A 20,654-nucleotide genomic window follows, 5' to 3' on the forward strand; every position below is an offset into this window, starting at 1 on the left:
CTGTCTGCATTGTGAGTCTTAAATATGGATTACCCTTAACATGAAGTTACGGAGCTACCAAATTCTTAAGTAGACATTTAAGAAGACAGATCTTCATTTATTTTTAATAAGGAAAGAGATAGCTCAGCAATGACTCAGGGGCTGGAGTAAACTTTGAATTATTAAATATTAAGTGGACTCAGGCCATATCTGACAAAATTTATAAATCCTAGCTTCAAGTAATATTTGTCTCTATAAAATCCCATATTTTAAAAATTAACTGCCTAAATAACCATATCAACTTGCATTGGTACACTGTTTTAGAGGACAAAAACATTTAACACCTATTATTTGTTACTCAAGACTGTGCTAGAGAGGCAGATAGGCAATTAAAACTCTTCCCACATAAGGCAACACAAGTACCTAAATGACTTTGGAAAGGGCACTTTTCTTTATAAAAAGAAGGAAAATCTGAATCAGCAAAAGAGAATGAAAATCTTGTCTGCAGCAGATGTTTCCTTTGACAATCCGTATTCCTTACCTCTGCCTTTTGGAGTGATTTCAGCCACCAAGTCATCAACAGTAACGTGTTCTAGTCCTTTTTCTTTAATTACCTCTTATGCAAAAGCAAAAAACAAATCATATCATTTAAAATCATTATCTGTAAGAAAGATTTTCATAGAGGAAGGATTAAGATCATGTTTTTAGAGTGTAGACTGGTCTTAAAAAAAAAAAGAGGACATTTTGAAAATTTAGTTCAACCTCAGAAACATATTAACTATTTTCTAGACCAAAAAAATAAAAGTCTATTCATTAAAGTCTCAGCTAAATAACCTGTAACTTAATAAATAATTGTAACAGAATGAATTTGAACCGTAATGTTCAAGTCTAACATTTGTAAAAGGGTGGAAACTTACAACTGTTACAATTAACATTTACTGGATCTCTATTAGGTGCTTTACAGCATATAATATTCACAATAATCTAATGGGCTAGGCATTTTTCCCACTTCACAGGTTAGGCAACTGAGGCTTAACGATTAAATAACTCATCCAAACATGAGTTGAAATCCAGCTCTAATCTTTAACCAGAGAAAGTCTGTATGACCTTACAGACTATGGTTTCACTAATTTGCCACATTGCCTTCTTACAGTTAATATATAAATAGTCTCTATTATTTTTATTTGTAGAGACCATTAAAATACAATGGGGATTCATTAAAAATACCCAGAATTCCACTATACAAAAAACTGAGCCAGTAAGGAGGCTTATATTAGTGACATGTGTAATCTATCAAGTAGTATTATTACACCCAGTAATTTCACAAGCTTCCCTTTCTACATTTAAGTAAGTATAATTCTCAAAGAGCTTTTATAGATGAATTTTTCAAATAACACTGTTATAGACAGGAGAGAGATGATTTCTGTCAGTCTGGCAACCCTCAAGTGCTCAATTTGTTATTAAATCAAAACATTAAGAATATTAATGTTGCTGAAAAACATGGCATTCCAATTTTGATGCAAGAAAAAATCTTTAGTGCTCATGCCTGTCTTAAGAGAAACAGGAAGAAAATTCCTAAAAATTTAGGAATTAAGTCTACATATATCACTGAGAGGACGAAACTATTACTACAAGATTAAATTTCCTATTTGTTTAAAATTATGCTTGAGTATTCAATATACCTTGAAATACTGATTACATGTTTTTTTAGCAACCTCCAAACCAACTCAGTTCAGAGCAATGGGATTAGCTTATCTTCTAAATGAAACTGATTACCTTTACAGTGTGCCTTCAATTGATCCTTCCAGCCACATTCAATTAATTTAGCTCTCAGCAACTCTTTGAGGCTGTTGAAAAATAAATGTTTTCAAATTAAACAATGTACATCTTACATAGAAATGTTTGAAGCAAAAGTTGAACTGTGCAACTAAAATACTTTGACTTTCAGTTACAAAAAAACTTTAATTGTGACCTAATCTTGGTTCTTTTACTATATTGTTCTTTGATCTTATCCAAGTCATTTAAATTCTGGGCCTTTCATTTCATCTGGGCCTCATTTAGTGAGTAAAATAAAGTGGAGAGGCTAAAATGTTTTTCAAGAAACTCTACTCTCTGGCCTTCTTACACACTTTTTACCTCCCTCCACTGACAGGAATATCATGGCTGTTGTACAACTTCTAGAGTATTAATCGAGCTTGGAGCAGCGAAATCTTTGAATTCCAAAATCTATTCTTTGACCACAGCTTCTTATCCTTTAATTCTCTTATTTTCCCCATTATCCCACTCTCCAACCTCACAGACTACCCCCTTCTTTTATCCCAAACTATCAGGCCCTTCTAAATTACACACTATGGTATTTCATTGATTCTAAGACTGTGGTTTCCTCCATATTTTAATGATTCAGTAATTGGTATGGCTATTATAATTGGCAGCGTTTTCTTTTTTAGTAACAGTAAAAAAGTAATGGTGTATATTGTAACTAATGGCATCACAGATGTAATAAAACATTTTCTTACCCTTTGTCATACCCACTTGTACAAGTCTTCAATTCTTAACCTAAATCATTTAACTTCTCAGCTTTAACATGTCACATCCCAAACCAAAGGGATTCTCTTTCTCTGTAAACCACTTCCACGTAACATCTCCATCTTGATATTTAATTAGGTCTTTCAATCTTAACAGAGCCAAAACCCAACTTTTGATTCTCTATCACTTCATCCTCCTCAGAATGACAACTCGATTCTTCTGGTTCCTTCGGCTAGGAACTTTGGCAATATCCTTCAGCTCCCTTGTTAACACTACACATCCAATCCTATTGGTTTCAGTTTTAAAATATATATCTAGAATTCAAATGTTTCTCACCATTTCTGCCATTACTACCCTAGTTCAAACCACCATCTTCTCTTCTCTGGACTGTTACCAAAGCCTCCTAGGTTGGCTTCCTATTTCTTCCCTTCTACTTCATTCTCCTCCCACTGCTCAAAACCCTATAATGTGCCTTCTTAATTTACTCAGAATAAAATTCCAAGACTTTACTAGAGCCTAAATGATCCTCCATGATCTGTCCTTTTCCCCAGCTATGTCTCTGACTTTACCTCCTCTCCTTCACCCAATTAATTCAGTCTCCTTAACTTCCAAGTGTTCCTCAAAAATGCCAGGCAATCTCCTGTCTCAGGATCTTTGAGTCCTCCCACCCCCTCACATCCTTCTGATCTTGTCAGTGCAGCCTTCTTTGTTTTTTCTATCCAAATATCACACCCCATTAGTCTCTGCTTTATTGTTCCTCTTATCACCATCTAACACACTATACCTTGTCTGTGTCCTCCCACTGTAATGTAGGTTCCATGAGAGCACAGACTTCATTTTTGTCTATAACTGTATCTCCAGCACCTTAACAGAGCATAGCATGTGATAGAAACTCATTAACTTTAAGCTGCACGAATGAAAAAAACAAACAAAAACCAACACATAATCCCCTATATTCATTACTGGTAGTTCTATCCTCTCAAGTTACCCAACGTACTGTTCTAGATGTTTCTTTCCTCATATTGAGGGCTGCTGTTCCTACTTTTTAGAAAATCAGAAAAATTCTAAGCTCTCCTTTCCATTTTTAACCATATGTAATCTTCTACCTTACTTTTCTGCCGTCTATCTTGACACCTTCAAATCTACCCTCCACACCAACAGAGTAAGATTTCTAAAGTGTAAATGTGATCTAGTCATTCCCTTTCTCAAAATCTTTTAATGACTCCCACCAGCTAAAATGAAATCAGTAACAGATCTTTTTGCAAACCCTACCACCCATTTTCCTGCCCTTTCTGTGACAGAAAAAATTGGCCACTCTCAGTGTTTGGGTAGGGTTCTAGAAATAGAAACATGACCTAGGCAAGGCTGATCATAATCTCTGCTACCTGTAGGTAGAGCCTGCTTGAGAATAAAAGCCAATACAGAGGAAAGCAGAGTTGACAGAAGAAGATAAAGAAATATTCCAGGCAACAAATTTTTGAGTGCCTGGACTCAGTGGTGTCTGAAGAAATTTTAAGCCCTAGACTTTTTAGTTAGATGAGCTTATACATTTTCATTGGTTACGTCAGTTTCTGAGATCAGTTGTTATCATTTTCAATCGAAAGAATTCTGACTCATACAAAATCCACGCTCCTCCTGTGCACTATTCCAGCTACATGGCTTTTACACTTTACCCTCTAGGTTTCTCCTATTATTTTGCAATTCCCAGAACATAATTATGTTGTACTAAAGCTCGGTGACTTTGCATATTCTGTTCTATCGTCCTAGAATGTCCTCTCCTTTACTGGCTCAGAGAACTGCTATCCTTCTGACCCAGGTGAAGTATCTCTTTTATTATTCTGTGAGATCTTAAACTTATCACCTTCACCCCCAGGTACAGTTGAAAGATTCCCCCTGTTCCTTATATATACATTTCTCTTGTACACTTTATCACTCTGCTTCTGGGAGCCTTTCTTGATCCCCTTCTGTACTTCTAAACCTGTTCATTCTTCAAATATTTACTGAGCCAATTGTGTGCCAGGCATATAGCATTAGATGCTGGGCATACAATGGTGTTTCTGCTGTCAAGGAACTTAGATTACACTGGAGGATACAAACTAGCAAAGTAGGTGGTTACAATACAATGTAATTAAATGCCATAATGAAACAAGGTATTTGCAACTTAAAAACATTCCTTGAAGAGGCAATATGTAAATTAAGACATGACAGATGAGCTAAAATTAGCTAAAAATCAGAGGAAGGAAGAAGGGTATTTCAGAGAGTAAGCACATGCTGCTCAAGATTAAGAGAGCTTGGTAACTGAAAGTGGTTCTATCAAGGTGTCTCCCTGTTAAAACCTGGGTAACATTATGTCTTCAACTGTAATTATTTGGATATGTATTTTTTCTTCTCCCATTACATTATACATTCTTTGAGAGAGGGTCATCTCCTGCTCATCTCTCTACATTACCAACTCCTTCCAAGTCCTGCAATATTGAACAGACCTAAATTATTTTTTATAGATGTTAGGAACAGATGTAATGTATCTATTAAAGATGGCGAAATGTAATTTGTTAGTGCAATCTAGTACTTACCGTTCTCTTTCTCCAGTTTCTATCAACTTTTGGTTAATCGCTGCTCTCATCTGCGCATCTTTGTTCATCTTGCTAACCTGGACATCAACATGTATTTTCAGATATAGAACATTTACAAAGCATTTTCTTCTAAATCCTCTAGGCAAGAAAACTAAAACATTTAACATTCTATCAAGTGAAGGGATGACAAATTGCAAGTGTGTTAACAATATCGTTATTCTTTTAAACATATATGCCTGGTACTGGGCTAACATTTGTGGGTTTTTAAAAATCGTATTTAATTCCCAAAACTTATTCTATTACATATTATTAACGTTTGTATTTTACTGATGAGGAAACTGAGGCACAGAAATGTAAAGTGGTGAAGACAGAGTCTGAACTCAGGTACTTTGACCCCAGAAACTCCAAACACTTTATCTAACTACACATAACTGACTGCTGATCACTTCTGCACCTGAACTACATCCAAAAATTTCAAGAAGTCATATAAGCTAAATATCAAAAAAGATTAAACACTATTAGTAAAAAATGAAATTACCAGATAAAGCTCTAAGTGCTTTACTTTACTCTTCACTAGTATGTATTCGGAATTACAACTGCTAAACTAGATGTAAGTGTGTGTGTATTATTAAACACACATACACTGCTAGTGGCTTAAGGGGAAAAGAAATCTCAAACTAATTTCCAATTTAGAAAATTTTCAATTTTCAGTGAAAACAGACAACCAAAACCAAAATAATGTTGAAAGTAGAGGAAGGTAAGGTTTTGAAGGCATTCAGACCATTTAAAAGTTGAAATGAAATAAAACTTGGAGTAAACTAACGTTTCCCCACCTGACACTAACTTGAGACTACTTTTGTCGTCCCCTATCTCGTGCATATGAAAATACAGACTGGTAATAAGTTTTCAGAGTTGATTTTATTTTATTTTTTTGGAGAAGAACAGGGAAAAGGAGGAGTTGAGAAAAAACTAGTAAATGTTTGCTTTCGTAGTTGGAGGCTACCATTTTCAAAATACCTATAAGGTCTAGTCAGTATCATTCCCGGAATGTTGAACTTGACCTCGCCTTGGCCCCTAAAATACGGATAGTGACCTTGGACAAGTCACTTAATTCTCAAAGGCCTCAGTTTTCTCACTGGTAAAACAAGGGCGCTAGGGGTTCCCTCCCAGTTCAGACATTCTTTGGGAAAATAGAACAGGGCGGAGACAGAGAGAGGCGGGAGGGGAGGAGCCAGAAAACAAAGCGAGGACTGGCTTCAGGCCAACTCCGGTAGCACGCCCTGTCGGAGAGCCCTACAGGCCCGCGAGAGCGGGTCGGGGAAGCTAACGAAAGACAGTACATCGAAAGGAGCCTGGGCTGGGCCCGAGTCCCGGCCCTGAGGACCACGGGCATAGCTCACCACCATCACCGCGGGCGAGCGCCGTCCCTTCCCAGCGACGAAATGACCCTTGCGCTGATGACCGTTACCTACCACACTCTTCGGCTGCCCGGACTTAGACCCTCAGTAGCTCGGGCACCTAAGCACACAGAAAGCTAGAACACGCATTTCCGGGGCGGGATCTCGCCTCTCTGCCTATAATGTGAGAATTTAACCAGCGCGGGCCGCCTCCTGGTCTCGCTCAGCCCTCTGGGTAAGAGAGTCCAGACCCTGTTGTCGTGCGGGCGTTAAGTCCCCAGAAAACTACATAGCCCAGCATGCCACAGGATCAACTTTCTCACGAACACTACATTTCCCAGAAGGCAGCCTAGCCGCAGTGTTTCCTGGGATGGGAACCACGCCGCTTCCCAGCGACAGTTCGAGGAGCGAAGCGCGGACCTTTCAACAAGAGCTTTATTAATTCTCACGCTAGGACCTTGGAAGGCGATGGAAATGGCAGCTAATTGCTCCCTACGGGTGAAGAGACCTCTGTTGGATCCCCGCTTCGAGGGTTACAAGCTCTCTCTGGAGCCGCTGCCTTGTTACCAGCTGGAGCTTGACGCAGGTGGGAAGCCGCGGCGCCCCTACGCACTCCATTCCTTTCCAGTTTTCGGCTGCCATCTGCCTGAACATTCCCGCATTTTTTTTCTGACTCTGGCAAGCAAGGCGACCGTGGTCTTCCTCACTGCCGGTCCGGCTGGGGCGGACCCACGGTGGCCGCTTCTGGACAGTGATGCCCATCCCAGAACCCTGTGGCAGCCGCCTTCGCGCGGCTCTTCCGTAGCGGGACCCTGGGCCCGCCCTCGGCTTAGCAGCCCACGCTCTGAGGTCTGGCACGCGGGTGCTGCTTGGGCTACGGCCACCTGTTTGTCCCCGGCTTGGCCCCTGTTGTGGGAAGAGCACGGGACATTCTTTCCTCCTGGAGCATCGACTGTAAACGTGTGCGTTGAGAAACCACACCTCCTTGGAGGACTTCCCGCTCTTGCTTCCTCTGACGGAGAGCCTTTTCTTAGAAAAGAAACTGTTAATGCATTCCAGGCAGAGCATTTTCATTTGGTCAAGTCTTTGCACACTAAGACCTCTGTCGTAGAGAACATCTCTAGAGAAATCTTTGAGGAAAGGTTGATTTAGTACCCTCACTGCTACTACTTGTTTTGTTTATCTGTAACTGGCCAGAATATTCTCATCCTTGTTTTAGTAACGTAAAGAACGGAGTTTTTGTTAGAGTCTAGAGATCTGCATTTTTTTAATGCACACTCCTGCTGATTCTGATACATGTTGTCAGTTATCACACTTTAAGAAATACTGATCTACAGTTAATTAATAGAGTATCAAATAAGTAGCTATTCATTTATTAAATTCAGAAATATCTATCGAGTGCCTGTTTTGTGTTATGTGCTGATGATATCAAGAAGACACACAGTCCATAACAGAAAAGGGATATTGTCTAGTTAGGAAGAAAAATGTAAACAGATAATTGTAAAACCATATGGGAAGGCGATGATAGGGATATGTACAAAATACAATGATATCTATCCTAAACCACCCTGGGGGAGCTGGGAAAGCCTTCTGGAGGGGTTGATGTCTAAGTTGAGCTTTGAAGAATAGGTAGGAGTTGACCAGGGTAAGAGAAGATGAACTTGGTTTTTGTTTTCATTTGCTTCCTTTTCCTCTTTCTCATCATGTTTTTTCCAGTCTCCCCGTCAGTAGGTGGTACTGTCGTGTTTAGTTAGTTAATGCGTTCAAAATAATAACTAGTGACTCAAAACAGAAAGCAGTTATTTTTGCTTACAAGTCAACAGGTCAGTCAGCTAAGTGGTTCTTTTACTCCTGGCTGGGCTCATTGGTGCATCTTTGTTCAGTTATGGACCTGCTAGGCAGCTCTGCTTATCTTGTCTGGACTTCCTCATATGTTTGGGGGTTCTCAGGCTATAGGCTGGTTTAAGATTATTTCCGATGGTCTCCCCTTGATTTTCCTTCACATGGTCTCTTATCTGTCAGCAGGGTAGTCCAGATTGGTTTCAAGAGGCAAGTAGCAATGGGTAAGTGCTTTTTCAAGGTGCTACTTGCAGCAGGTTTGCTCGTGCCTTACTGGCCAAAGCAAGTCAAATAGTCAAGCCTTGAGTTAGTGTGGAAGGTCATACCAAAGAGCATAGATCCAGGGAGACATAAAAAATTGGGGCTATTAGTGCAAGTCTATTAGTCGCTCATGCTGGAGTCATCTTTGGTGTATTTCTTCTCTTTTAGCCCCTGTTCAATATAGCAGCAAGTCCAGTCATCTCGAGATTTTGATGTCTCCATGCCTCCACCCTAGTCTAAATCACATTTATCTCTTACCTGAACTATAGAAGCCTACCGACATGCCTTCCTGCGTTCACTTTTGTGCTGCTCCATTGCATGCTCTATAAACCAGTACTTATCATCCTTTTAAATTCTGTATTGATTTCGTTGTCTCGTTTCCTCCACTGGAGTGTGAGCTCCACAAAAACAGTGATGTTTCTCTTTTGCTCACTACTCTATCCCTAGTGCCTGGCACATGGTGAATACTCAATAAATTGAGCGAATGAAGAAGAGGAGTTGTTGAAGTTACTCCATTCATGGGAAAGTGTGAGCAAAGGGAAAGGGAAATAATTAGTAGGTTGTATGCTGTAGAATATTGCAGTCTTAGATTGCTGGAGCAAACAATCTCCTGGCAAAGTAAGAGGAGATAGATCAGAGAGCACCCTGTTTGCCTTTTGGACTTTATCTTGTCAGTCAGTGTTTTCCAGACTTTTTTATATTGGGCCATTACAATAAAGAATAGAACTCAGCTTCATAGTTTTGCCAACTTTTTAATTTGTTAAGTGGAGATGTTTCTTAAAAATTATCATATACTTACCTGTCTTTTCATAAACAAAAGCATGTTTAACACCAAAAAAAAAGCAGGAAGCAAAATCTCACAATAAGTAGTCTTTTTTATAAAAAGTCACAAAGTTGTCCTTTTTCCCCACTCATTTCACCAGAGTTGATCTTGTATTGTTTGGGATGCACAACTAGAGGACACGAGGTGCCATTTGAAGGTTTTAAGTATAGAGGGTGAATGAACAGATTTGGATGTTAGATGGAAGAGTTTATTCTCAGACTCTGTGAAGGTCGAGTTTGGAAGAGGAGAGGAATGGAGACAAAACAGTTTGGAGGCTTTTGCAGTAGTTCTCGTGAGGGACTTTCTTTAAGAATTATTGAGGATGGTGAAGAAGAGATTATTTCTTTTTAAAATCATTATTTCTAGAGGGACTGAGGTACACTTGAGGAGCTTCTGACAATTTGATTTCTTTTAACTTAACCCAAGGAATTCACTTTAATTTAGCAAATCTTTGGTGAATACCTTGGGTATGTGAAACACTGCATTTGAGATGTGAGAATGAAGATGTCTTTGGTGTCAGACCTAGCTGCACTGAGGCTTATTCTCGTCTTAAATAATGTTATTATTCCAAAATTCCTTCTGCTACATAAATAGTAAATATCACTTTGTCTCTTTCTATTCCAAAGAACTAAGTAAAAATCTTTTTTTTTATAAAATTGTATTTACCCTTTGATCTAGTAATTCCATTTCTGAGCATTTATCTTACAAATATCCTTTCCCTGGAATCTTCATTTTCGTACATGCGTTTTTATATGCTTTCCCACTATATTTCACCTAGCTAATTCATACTTCATTCTTTCATGTTGGTTTACATGTTACTTCCTCAGGGAATCCTTTCTTGACTACCTAGTTGTGATCTATGCTGTAGAATCTGTACAAATTAGAGTCTGTATCATTCTTTCCCATAGTACCCAGTACTTCATAGACTTTATCCCACTTTGTGGCATTCAAGTATCTGTTTTCTCTGCTAATACTATTAGTTCTGTATGGATGGGTCCTGTGTCTGTCCTTTTCAGTGCTTTATTTCCAGGGCTGGAGCATGCTTGATAAGTAGTAGACAATTTTTGTATCACATACACATTAAACAACTTTATTGAAATATAATCGACAAACTGTACAAATTGAAAATGTACAGATTAACAAGTTTTCACATATGTATACACCCATGAAGTCATCACCACAATCACGATATTAAACTTAGCTATAATATCATCCCCAACGTTTCCTTGTGCCCTTCTGTTACATCTCTTTGCTCCACCTGCATCCCTCCATCCCCAAGCAACTACTGATCAGCTTTTGGTCACTATAGATTAGTGTGCATTTTCTACAGTTTTATATATGTGGAATCATACCCTATAGGCTTTTTTTGGTCTGGCTTCTTTTGTTTCAGCATAATTAATTTGAGATCATTCTTGTTGCATGAGAGGGGGGTATTGAAATCTCTGATTAAAATTGTTGATTTTTGTATTTCTCCTTGCGGTTTTATCAATTTTTGCTTTATGTATTTTGAAGCTCTGTTGCTAGCTGTATATACTTATTTGTTGTTATGTCTTCTTGATAAATTGACTCCTTTATCATTATGAAATAACATTTTTTATCCATGGTGATATTCTTTGTTGTGAAATCTGTTATTAAAATAGTCACTCCAGCTTTTTTAAAATTAATGTTACCATAGTATATCTTTTTTTCCCCATCTTTTTACTTTTTAACTTATTTGTGTCTTTGTATTTAACAAGCATTTGTTATCAGCAGAAATAGTTAGGTTTTAATTATTCAATCTGACAATGTCTATTAATTAGACTGTTTACATTTAATGTGATTTTTGATTGGGTTAGGTTTGGGTCTTTCATGTTGCTGTTGGTATTTTGTTTCTAGTCTTTGGAGAATGGAATTTTCCCACTTTTCTGCCTTCTTTTGGATTGAATTTCTTTTTAATGAATCCATTTTTATTTCTTTTGTTGGCTTATTAGCTATATTTCTTTATTATTTTAGTGGCCATTTTAGGGTTTATAGTATATACCTTTAGCTTACTACATTGTAAGATACACTGAAATGTTATTGGGTCATTAAGTATGAAACGTCTGATTTTGAATCAGAAATTTAGTTTATTGTATCTCAAACAAGAAGCAGTACAATTAATCAAAGTATGCACTTAAACTGTTGACACAGTTTTGCTGTCTTAAAGGTAGCTTGTTTATGCCAGCAGCGAAGAAGCCTGGAGAGCAAGTGACAATGAAATCGCAAAAGGCATTTTCAACAGCTTGTTGAGAACTGAATATTTTTCCTTGCAGGAAGTGATCCAAAGCCTGAAAGAAGTGGTAGTTAGTTGGTACAAGGTCTGGTGAATATGGTGGATGACAAAGAGTTTCCAATTCTGGCCTCTCTAGTTTGAGCAGCATTACTTTTTGCGACATGTGGTCGTGTAAGAGGATTAGCCTGTCTCTATTGACCAGTCTCAGCTGCTTAATTGCAAGCATCCTCATCATTTCATCCAGTTGGTTGCAGTAGACATGCTGTAATCCATTGACCAGGTTTCATGAAGGTATAGTGGATAATACCAGTGCTGGAACAATAGACACCATTAGCTTTTTTGGATAAATATTTGGTTTTGGACTGTGTTTTGACACTTCATCTTTATCCAGCCATCGTGCTGAATGCTTGTAATTGTCAAAAAGAATGTATTTCTCATCACACGTAACAATATGGTGTGGAAATGGTTCACCTTTATGTCATGATGGCAAAGAAAGGCAAGCTTCAAGACGATTTCTCTTTTAATGCACATTTAATTCATGGAGTACCCATCTATCCAGCTTCTTTACCTTGCCACTTTGTTTCAAATGGTCCAGTATTGTTGAAATAGTAATGTCAAACCTTGCTGCTAATTCACACATAGGTTGAGATGGATTCGCTTCCACTAAAGCTTTCATCTCATTATTATCCACCTTGGTCTCAGGTCACCCACATGGCTCACTTTCAAAATTAAAATCACTAGAATGGAATTTCTCAAACTATCGACGTACTGTGTGTTCATTAGCCACATCCTTCCCAAACACTTCGATGATATTTCAAGCTGTCTGCACTGCATTGATTCCATGCTGGAACTCATATTCAAAAATAACGTGAATTTTTTAACTTATTGATGGTTTCACAAAAATCGCTCTAAAAAAATGAGAAAGATAATCACAAGTCAAAATGTGCATTTGAAAGACTGAGGATGTACCTTCATAACAGGAAAAAATAAACAAGAAATGTCAAAATGAAACGTCACAGATATCAACTGTCAAACTTAGTACTTAAGGAAATCGGACATCTCATACTTAATGACCTAATATTATACTATTTCATATGCGGTATAAGAATCTTACACTATTATACTTCCATTTCTCTCCTTGCCTTTATGTGTTTGTTGTCATGCATTTTACTTTAACATATCATAAACTCCACAATACATTGTTATTATTTTTGTTTAAATAGTTAAATATCTCTTAAATAGATTTAAATGATGAGGAAAAAAGCTTATATATTTACTCATGTAGTTGCCATTTCTAGTGCTCTTTATTCCTTTATATAGGTCCGTATTTTTACCTGATATAATTTTCCTTTTGCCTGAAAGGCTTTAATATTTCTTGTAGGGTGTCTCATGAATTCTTTCAGCCTTTGTAGTCTGAAAACATCTTTATTGTGCTTTAGTTTTCAAGAGATATTTAAAAATTTTTTTTTCTTACAGTACGTTAAAGATATAGCCCCACAGTCTTCTTGTTTATGTTGTTTCTAATGAGAAATTTCACATTATCTTATCTCTGCTGCTCTGTACATAGCATGCCTTTTTTCCTCTGGCTCTTTTTAAAATCTTTCTCTTTTCCATTGGTTTCGAGCAGTTTGATAATGTGCCTAGGCATGGTTTTCTTTATGGGTCTTATGCTTGGGGTTTGAGCTGTAAACTGTAGGCTTATAGTTTTCATCAACTTTGGGAAGATTTTGGCCATTATTTCTTTCAGTTTTTTTTTTTCTCTCCTTTGAAGACTTCACTTACCCAATTTTAGATCCCTAGAAGTTGACCCCAATTCATCAATGCCCTTTTCATTTTTTCTTCCATTCTTTTTTCTGTTTTATTTTGGATAGTTTCCATTTTCATGCCCTTAATTTCATTAATCTTTGCTTTTGCAATGTTAATGTTTCATTATTCCCACGTAATGCCTTTTTTTTATCTTTACGTTGTAGTTTTCAAATCTAGAAGTTTGATTTAAATATTTTTACATCTTTCATGCCTTTACTTATCATTTGAACATATGAATACAGTTGTAATAATGGTTTTAATATCTTGTTCTGTTAATTATAACTTCTGTGTCGGTTATGTGCTGGCTTTTATTAATTGGTCATTCTCATTGTGGAGTTTGCTTTCTTTCCTTTTTGCATGCCTGATAATCTTCGATTGGATGCCAGAAATTGTGAATTTTATCTTGTTAGGTGCAGAATTTTTTTGTATTCTTATAATGTTCTTGAACTTTGTTCTAGGAGGTAGTTAAGTTATTTCAAAACAGATTAATTCCATTGGTTCTTGCTTTTTTAATTTGTTAGTCTGGTCTCGAGTGGTGCTCAGTCTAAGGCTAATTATTTCCTACTAATGAGGCAAGACTTTCCTGTGTACACTACCCAATAACCCACAAATTAGGAGTTTTCTTCATTTTGCCTGTTGGGAGCAGTTACAGTTCCCAGCTTTATGTGAGTGCTCAGCACTGTCCCCTCTAATCCTTTCAGATGGTGCTTTCCCTGGCCTGGGTTAATTGCCTTAAACTATGCTGGCTGTTCTGTACTTGGTATTCGAGGGAGACCCTCTGCAAATCTCCGGGCTTTTCTCTCTGCAGCTCCTTCTTCTCTGCAACTCGGTCCAATGAACTATAACTATAACTGCCTTGGTCTCCCTAGACTTCCATCTCAGTTTCTTCAACTCAGGGAGTCTGCCAGGTTCTAACTCACTTCTTTGTGCTGTGGTCTGGAAACTCCTCAGGACAGTAAGGTGGAGCAGTGGTAAGGTTAACTTCATCTGTTCCTCATTTCTTAAGGATCATTCTGTAGTTGCCTGATGTCTAGTGTCTTGCAAACTGTTGTTTCATGTAATTTTCTCTGGTTTATTTTATCTTATTGGTTGTTTCTGATGGAAAGATAAATCTGGTTCTTATTCCTCCATCTTGGCTACAAACAAATTTTTCAATATATATTTTTAAGTGAAAAAATTTCTTTAGAATGATGGAGCTAGAAACAATTGAAAAGGGTTAATGAAGATACTGAGAAATGGGAGTATAGACTGCTTTTGAAAGAAGTTTGAGGTGGGTGTGGTGGCTCACGCCTGTAATCCTAGCACTCTGGGAGGCCGTGGTGGGAGGATCCCTTGAGGTCAGGAGGTTGAGATCAGCCTGAGCAAGAACGAGACCCCATCTCTACTAAAAATAGAAAAATTAGCCCGGTGTGGTGGCATGCATCTGTAATCTCAGCTACTCGGGAGGCTAAGGCAGGAGAATCGCTTGATCCCAGGAGTTCGAGGTTGCTGTGAGGTTGCTAGGCTGATGCCACGGCACTCTAGCCCAGGTGACAGAGCGAGACTGTCTGAAAAAAAAAAAGAAAAGGAGAGAAGGAAGGGAAGGAAAAAAAAGGAAGGAAGGAAAGAAAGAAAAGGAAGGAAGGAAGAAAGGAAGAAAAGAAAAGAAAGGAAGGAAGGAAAGAAAGAAAGAAAGAAAAGAAAAGAAAGAAGTTTGAAGCCGGACGCTCTGGCTCACACCTGTAATCCCAGCACTGTGGGAGGTGTAAGTAGGAGGATTGCTTGAGACCAGGAGTTTGAGGCCAGCCTGGGCAACATAGCAAGATCATACCTCTATAAAAAATTTAAAAATTAGCTGGGCACAGTGTCACATGCCTGTAGTCCTGGCTAATTGGGAGGCTGAGGGTGGACCATTGCATGAGCCCAGGAGTTTGAGGTTGCACTGAGCTATGATGATGCCACTGTACTCTAGTCAGGGCGACACAGTGAACCGAGACACTGTCTCAAAAAAAAAATAACAGTAAAAAAAATAAAGAACTTTGAGAACAGGGCAGGAGAGAGCTCTGCTTTGAGTGGAGGGCAGAGAGGAGGAAATCCTTTTCATTTGTTTGTTTTGTGAGTGGGGAAGTTTTCAAAATATTTAAGTGGAAAGAAAGAGAGAGGAGATTGTTTATGGCAGGAGGAAATGGAATCAGAAATACCTATGTGGGAATTAGCCTTGGAAGGAAGAAGTGGAGCAGGGAAATAAACACTTATCTTCTTATGTATGTGCCTTATAGCAAATACATTGCATGTTCTTAATTTAAGCTTGTCAATAATTTTGTAGGATCAGTATTCTTAACCTCTATTACAGATGAGAAAATGGGAACTAGAAAGGTAAGCTAACTTAACCAATCTACTCATCAGTGGCAAAGCTGGACCCTAAAGCTCATGCTTTTTCTAATGATCTGTGTGGTCACTCTGGGCTATTTCTTTCTTCAGGGAGAAGAACAGCTGGTGAAAATTTAGGTTATAATTGGAGTAAAGGAAGGGAAGAATCATGTAACCATTGTTTTTATGTAGACTTGTCTATAGAAGTCGTATCTACTCTTATGGGGGAAAATATGGGAAAGATAGCTAGATGAATATGTTATGATTACAGAAGTATTGCATAAAATAGGTTCATGGGAGCAATGCTTCTAACTCTGGCCCTGCCCTATTCCACAAGTTTTGCTTCAGAACTCATTACGCAAATTTGTACTCTTACTTTCATACATAAATAGTAAACTCAGTAACTGTATGAAAAGAAGACTTACTGGGTTTATTCTAGAAGATAAGTGGTTCAAGACGTGACATTTGTTTGTAAGTTAATGTTCTTTGCCACTCTGTCCCCTTTTTTTAACTACTGTTAAAAAAATACTAGATTGAGTGTAAATATTTTGTATAAATACTAGATTGAGTCATATTTAATAATGTCAAAAGAGTTGAATATTGGCAGTTTCATGTGGTTCAACGTAATATGTTTTGAGAAGATAAGAAGCATTAGTGAATACTGTTAGCACCATTAGTTATTTGCCACTGTATGCCTAATGCCAATGCCAAGAGCAGTGTCTGGTACATAGCAGACATTCAGTAAATAATTTATGAATGAAAAACTATAGGCTTTTGAGATTCCATGAGGCTTTCCTAGTTTTCTTATGAAAACTAAGTTTTGAGGTTTTGGAAGGATTTGGGGCAAAGATTAGAGGAGAATCCCTTCTTGTCAGGCCCTGAGTTCTTTTTAAAAGACTAAAAGACAAGGATTTTTCATCAAAGCTCTTTGATTTTCAATGGAACATATCATTAGATAATAAAATATTTACCATTTAAAAGGTTCCTCTTCTTTAGCCCTTTCAGAGATCTATGTAGAGATTAGAGCCTCCCCTACCTCGCATCCCTTTTCTTGGGAAGGCTTTGCCAGTGAAACACTGTCACATCTTTTTTCCTTCAGTTGCTCTGCCTACCATTTTTGTACTTAAGATAATTGACGTGATAAGTGCAATTATAACTTTTCCTTTGTCATTTGGGGCCAGAGAAATGGCCTTTTGCTATGCTCACTTCTATGTCCTAATAACTTACATAAATCAACATGTTGGAATGCCACAACCATGAGGTGTTTTTTTTTTTTTTTTTTTTTTTTTTTTGACAGAGTCTCACTTTGTTGCCCAGGCTAGAGTGCCATGGCGTCAGCCTAGCTCACAGCAACCTCAAACTCCTGGGCTCAAGCGATCTTACTGCCTCAGCCTCCCCGAGTAGCTGGGACTACAGGCATGCGCCACCATGCCCGGCTAATTTTTTCTATATATTTTTAGTTGTCCAATTAATTTCTTTCTAATTTTAGTAGAGACGGGGTCTCGCTCTTGCTCAGGCTGGTCTCGAACTCCTGAACTCAAACAATCCGCCCACCTCGGCCTCCCAGAGAGCTAGGATTACAGGCGTGAGCCACCGCGCCCAGCCTTTGAGGTGTTATAAGGCCGATGTCTAAGAAGCCTCTGGTTTGTTCAGGATTGGCCAGAGGTCTTTGCACAAATATGAAGAAAATGTATTTTTTATATCATTGTGTAATATTACTGCTTTGGACTATTACGTTACCATGTACATTTCCTGCAGTATTGAGTTTCATCCACACAGTGGTGCTAGAAAACCAAGAATCGATCATTGTTTTCCTCCTAATCAGTAGAATATGTATTTCTATCTGTTCCTTATAAAATAAACACTTCCTCAAGTTGTATAAGAAGTTTCCACAATCTCTTTCAAATCTATCATAAAACTGTGATTTTCATCCCTGAAATGTTTCCAATCTTCCATCATCCCTCAACCAGATGGCTGCAGTAGCTTCCTAATGGATCTTTCTGGATTTAACTCTGCTTTGTTCCAATCTCTTTTCCATATTGTAGCATCTGTAAGTACTCTTTTATAAACTCAAATCTGAACTTTACTCTCCTGCTTAAAAAGTGTTAATGAATACTTATTACATTAAGTTTGTCAATGAAGATAGATAAAGACAGGCCTTTCGTGATCCAATTCTTGCCCAGTTCTCTAGCTTCATTCATCTGCAGTCTTTCTCTGCAAGTCTCCTTGTTGCTCTGTACTTCAGCCAATGTGGCCTTCTTTTGGTTCTTTGAATACAAGTTTTTCCTCCTACTTTTGCCTGATTTTCCTTCTGCTTGGAATAAATAGAGGGATATATGTGTATAGGTCTATTTCTTATTTTAAAATTTTTTTATTGTTAATAATTGTGTATATTTATGGGGTACATGTGATATTTTTGATGCATGCATACAATGTGTAATGATCAAATTTGGGATATCCATCACCTTAAATATTTACGATTTCTTTGTATTGGGGACATTTCAAATGTTCTCTTCTAGCTATTTTTAAATATATTTGTTGTTAACTATAGTCACTCCACCATGCTGTCGAACACTAGAACTTACTCCTTCTGTAGAATGATATGTTTGTACCCATTAGCCACCATCTTTTCACCATCCCTCATGCTTCCTAGCCTCTGATAACTGTAATTCTACTCTCTACCCATAAGATCTACTTTTCTATGACCTTTCTGTGTCTGGCTTATCTCACTTAACATAATGACCTCTAGTTCCATTAGTATTGCTGCAAATGACAGGATTTTTCTTTTTTTTATGGCTGAATAGTATTTAGTTGTGCATATATACCACATTTCTTTTATTCATTCAACCACTGATGGCCATTTAGGTTGTTTCCATATCTTGGCTATTGTGAGTAGTGCTGCAATAAACATGGGAGTCCGGGTATCTCTTTGATATACTGATTTCCTTTCTTTTGGATAAATACCCAGTAGTGGGATTGCTAGATTAAATGGTAACTCTATTTTTAGTTTTTTGGGAAACCTCCAAACTGTTTTCCTTAATGGCTGTACTGATTTATATTCCCACCAACAGTGTATAAGAATTCCCTTTTCTCCACATCCTTGTCAGCATTTGTTATTTTTTGTCATTTTGATAATTGCCATTCTAACTGGGTTAAGATGATGTCTCATTGTGATTTTGATTTCCATTTCACTGATTAGTGATATTGATAATTTTTTCATATGCCTATTGGCCATTTACGTGTCTTCTTTTGAAAAATGACTATTCACAGTCTTTGCCCACTTTTAAATGGGATGATTTTTTGTTGTTGAGCTGTTTGAGTTTCTTATGTATTCTGGATGTTAATTCTATGTCAGATGAATAGTTCACAAATATTTTCTCCCATTCTACAGGTTGTCTATTCACTCTGTTTATTGTTTCCTTTGCTGTTTGGAAGCTTTTTAGTTTAATATAGACCCATTTGTCTATTTTTTTCATTGATACATAATAATTGTGTATATTTATGGGATACATGTGATATTTTTGATGCATGCATACAGTGTGTAATGATCAAATTTAGGATATCCATCACCTTAAACATTTATCATTTCTTTGTGTTGGGGACATTTCAAATGTTCTCTTCTAGCTATTTTTAAATACATAATATTTTTTGTTAACTATAGTCACTCTACCATGCTGTCAAACACTAGAACTTACTCCTGTAGAATGATATGTTTGTGCTTTCGAGGTCCGTGCATTTGAGGTCTTAGCCATAAAATCTTTGCTTACACCAATATCCTGAAGTGTTTCCCTGTGTTTTCTTCTAATACTTTTATAGTTTTGGTTCTTACATTTAAGTTTTGAATCCATTTTGAGTTGATTTTTGTAATATGGTAAGAGACAGGTCTAGTTTTATTTTTCTGTATATGAGTATCCAGTTTTCCCAGCATCATTTATTGAAGAAGGTGTCCTTTCTCTAATGTATGTTCTTGGCACCTGTGTCGACAATCAGTTGACCGTAAATACGTGGATTTATTTCTGGGTTCTCTCTTTCTGGGTCTATGTCTCTTTTTATACCAGTACCATGCTGTTTTGGTTACTATAACTTTGTAATACATTTTGAAGTCAGGTAGTGTGGATGCCTCCAGCTTTGTTATTTTTTTTTAGTATTGCTTTGGCCATTTGGGGCCTTTTGTTCCATACAAATTTTAGGATTGTTTTTTCTGTTACTGTGAAAAATATCATTGGTATTTTGATAGGGGTTACATTGAATCTGTAGATTGCTTTGGGTAGTATGGTCATTTTTAATAATATGAATTCTTCTAATCCATGAGCATGTGATGTCTTTGCATTTGTTTGTGTCCTGTTCAATTTATTTCATCAGTTTTGTTGTTTCCTCGTAAAGGTCTTTTACCTCCTTGGTTAAGATATTTTTTCTTGGCCAGGTGCAGTGGTTCATGTCTGTAATACTAGCACTTTGAGAAACTGAGGCGGGAGGATCCCTTAATGCCAGGAGTTTGAGACCAGCCTAGGTAACATAGTGAGACCCCATCTCTACAAAAAATAGAAGAATTAGTCAGGCATGGTGGCATGCACCTGAAGTTCCCAATTGTACAGGTGGCTGAGGCAGGAGGTTCAGTTGAGCCCAGAAGTTTGAGGTTGCAGTGAACTATGATGATAGCACTGCACTCTATGCCCAGGTAACAGAGCGAAACCCTGTCTCAAAAAAAAAAATTCTTCTTAAGTTGATTTGTTCTCATCTTTTGTATCTTGGCTTAAACCTTGGAAAGCTTTCATTAATCTCCTAAAGTACATTAGCTCTCTGTGTTATGTATTTTCAAGGTACCCAGTATTTTTTCTTTATAATATCAC

General features: G+C 37.6%; 2 protein-coding genes across 2 annotated transcripts in view; one reads left to right on the forward strand and one right to left on the reverse strand.

The window, feature by feature from the left end:
- Positions 1-455: 455 nt before the first annotated feature.
- ENY2 (enhancer of yellow 2 homolog (Drosophila)) lies at positions 456-6,630 on the reverse strand. Its single transcript, XM_012645296.1, has 4 exons — positions 6,479-6,630; positions 5,079-5,155; positions 1,756-1,826; positions 456-595 (listed from the first exon to the last, which is right to left on the reverse strand). The coding sequence occupies exons 1-4, from the start codon at positions 6,482-6,484 to the stop codon at positions 456-458; spliced, it is 294 nt and encodes a 97-aa protein (XP_012500750.1). The 5' UTR covers positions 6,485-6,630.
- Positions 6,631-6,838: 208 nt separating this feature from the next.
- Positions 6,839-20,654, forward strand: part of NUDCD1 (NudC domain containing 1) — a 109,863-nt gene continuing 96,047 nt past the window's right edge. Inside the window, exon 1 of the mRNA XM_012645297.1 lies at positions 6,839-7,061. Coding sequence (XP_012500751.1) covers positions 6,944-7,061 — 118 coding nt within the window. The 5' untranslated portion in view covers positions 6,839-6,943. The remainder of the gene's footprint in view (positions 7,062-20,654) is intronic.

Source organism: Propithecus coquereli, unplaced genomic scaffold, assembly GCF_000956105.1.
Source record: "Propithecus coquereli isolate 6110/MARCELLA unplaced genomic scaffold, Pcoq_1.0 Scaffold23, whole genome shotgun sequence".
NCBI classification, from domain to species: Eukaryota; Metazoa; Chordata; class Mammalia; order Primates; family Indriidae; genus Propithecus; species Propithecus coquereli.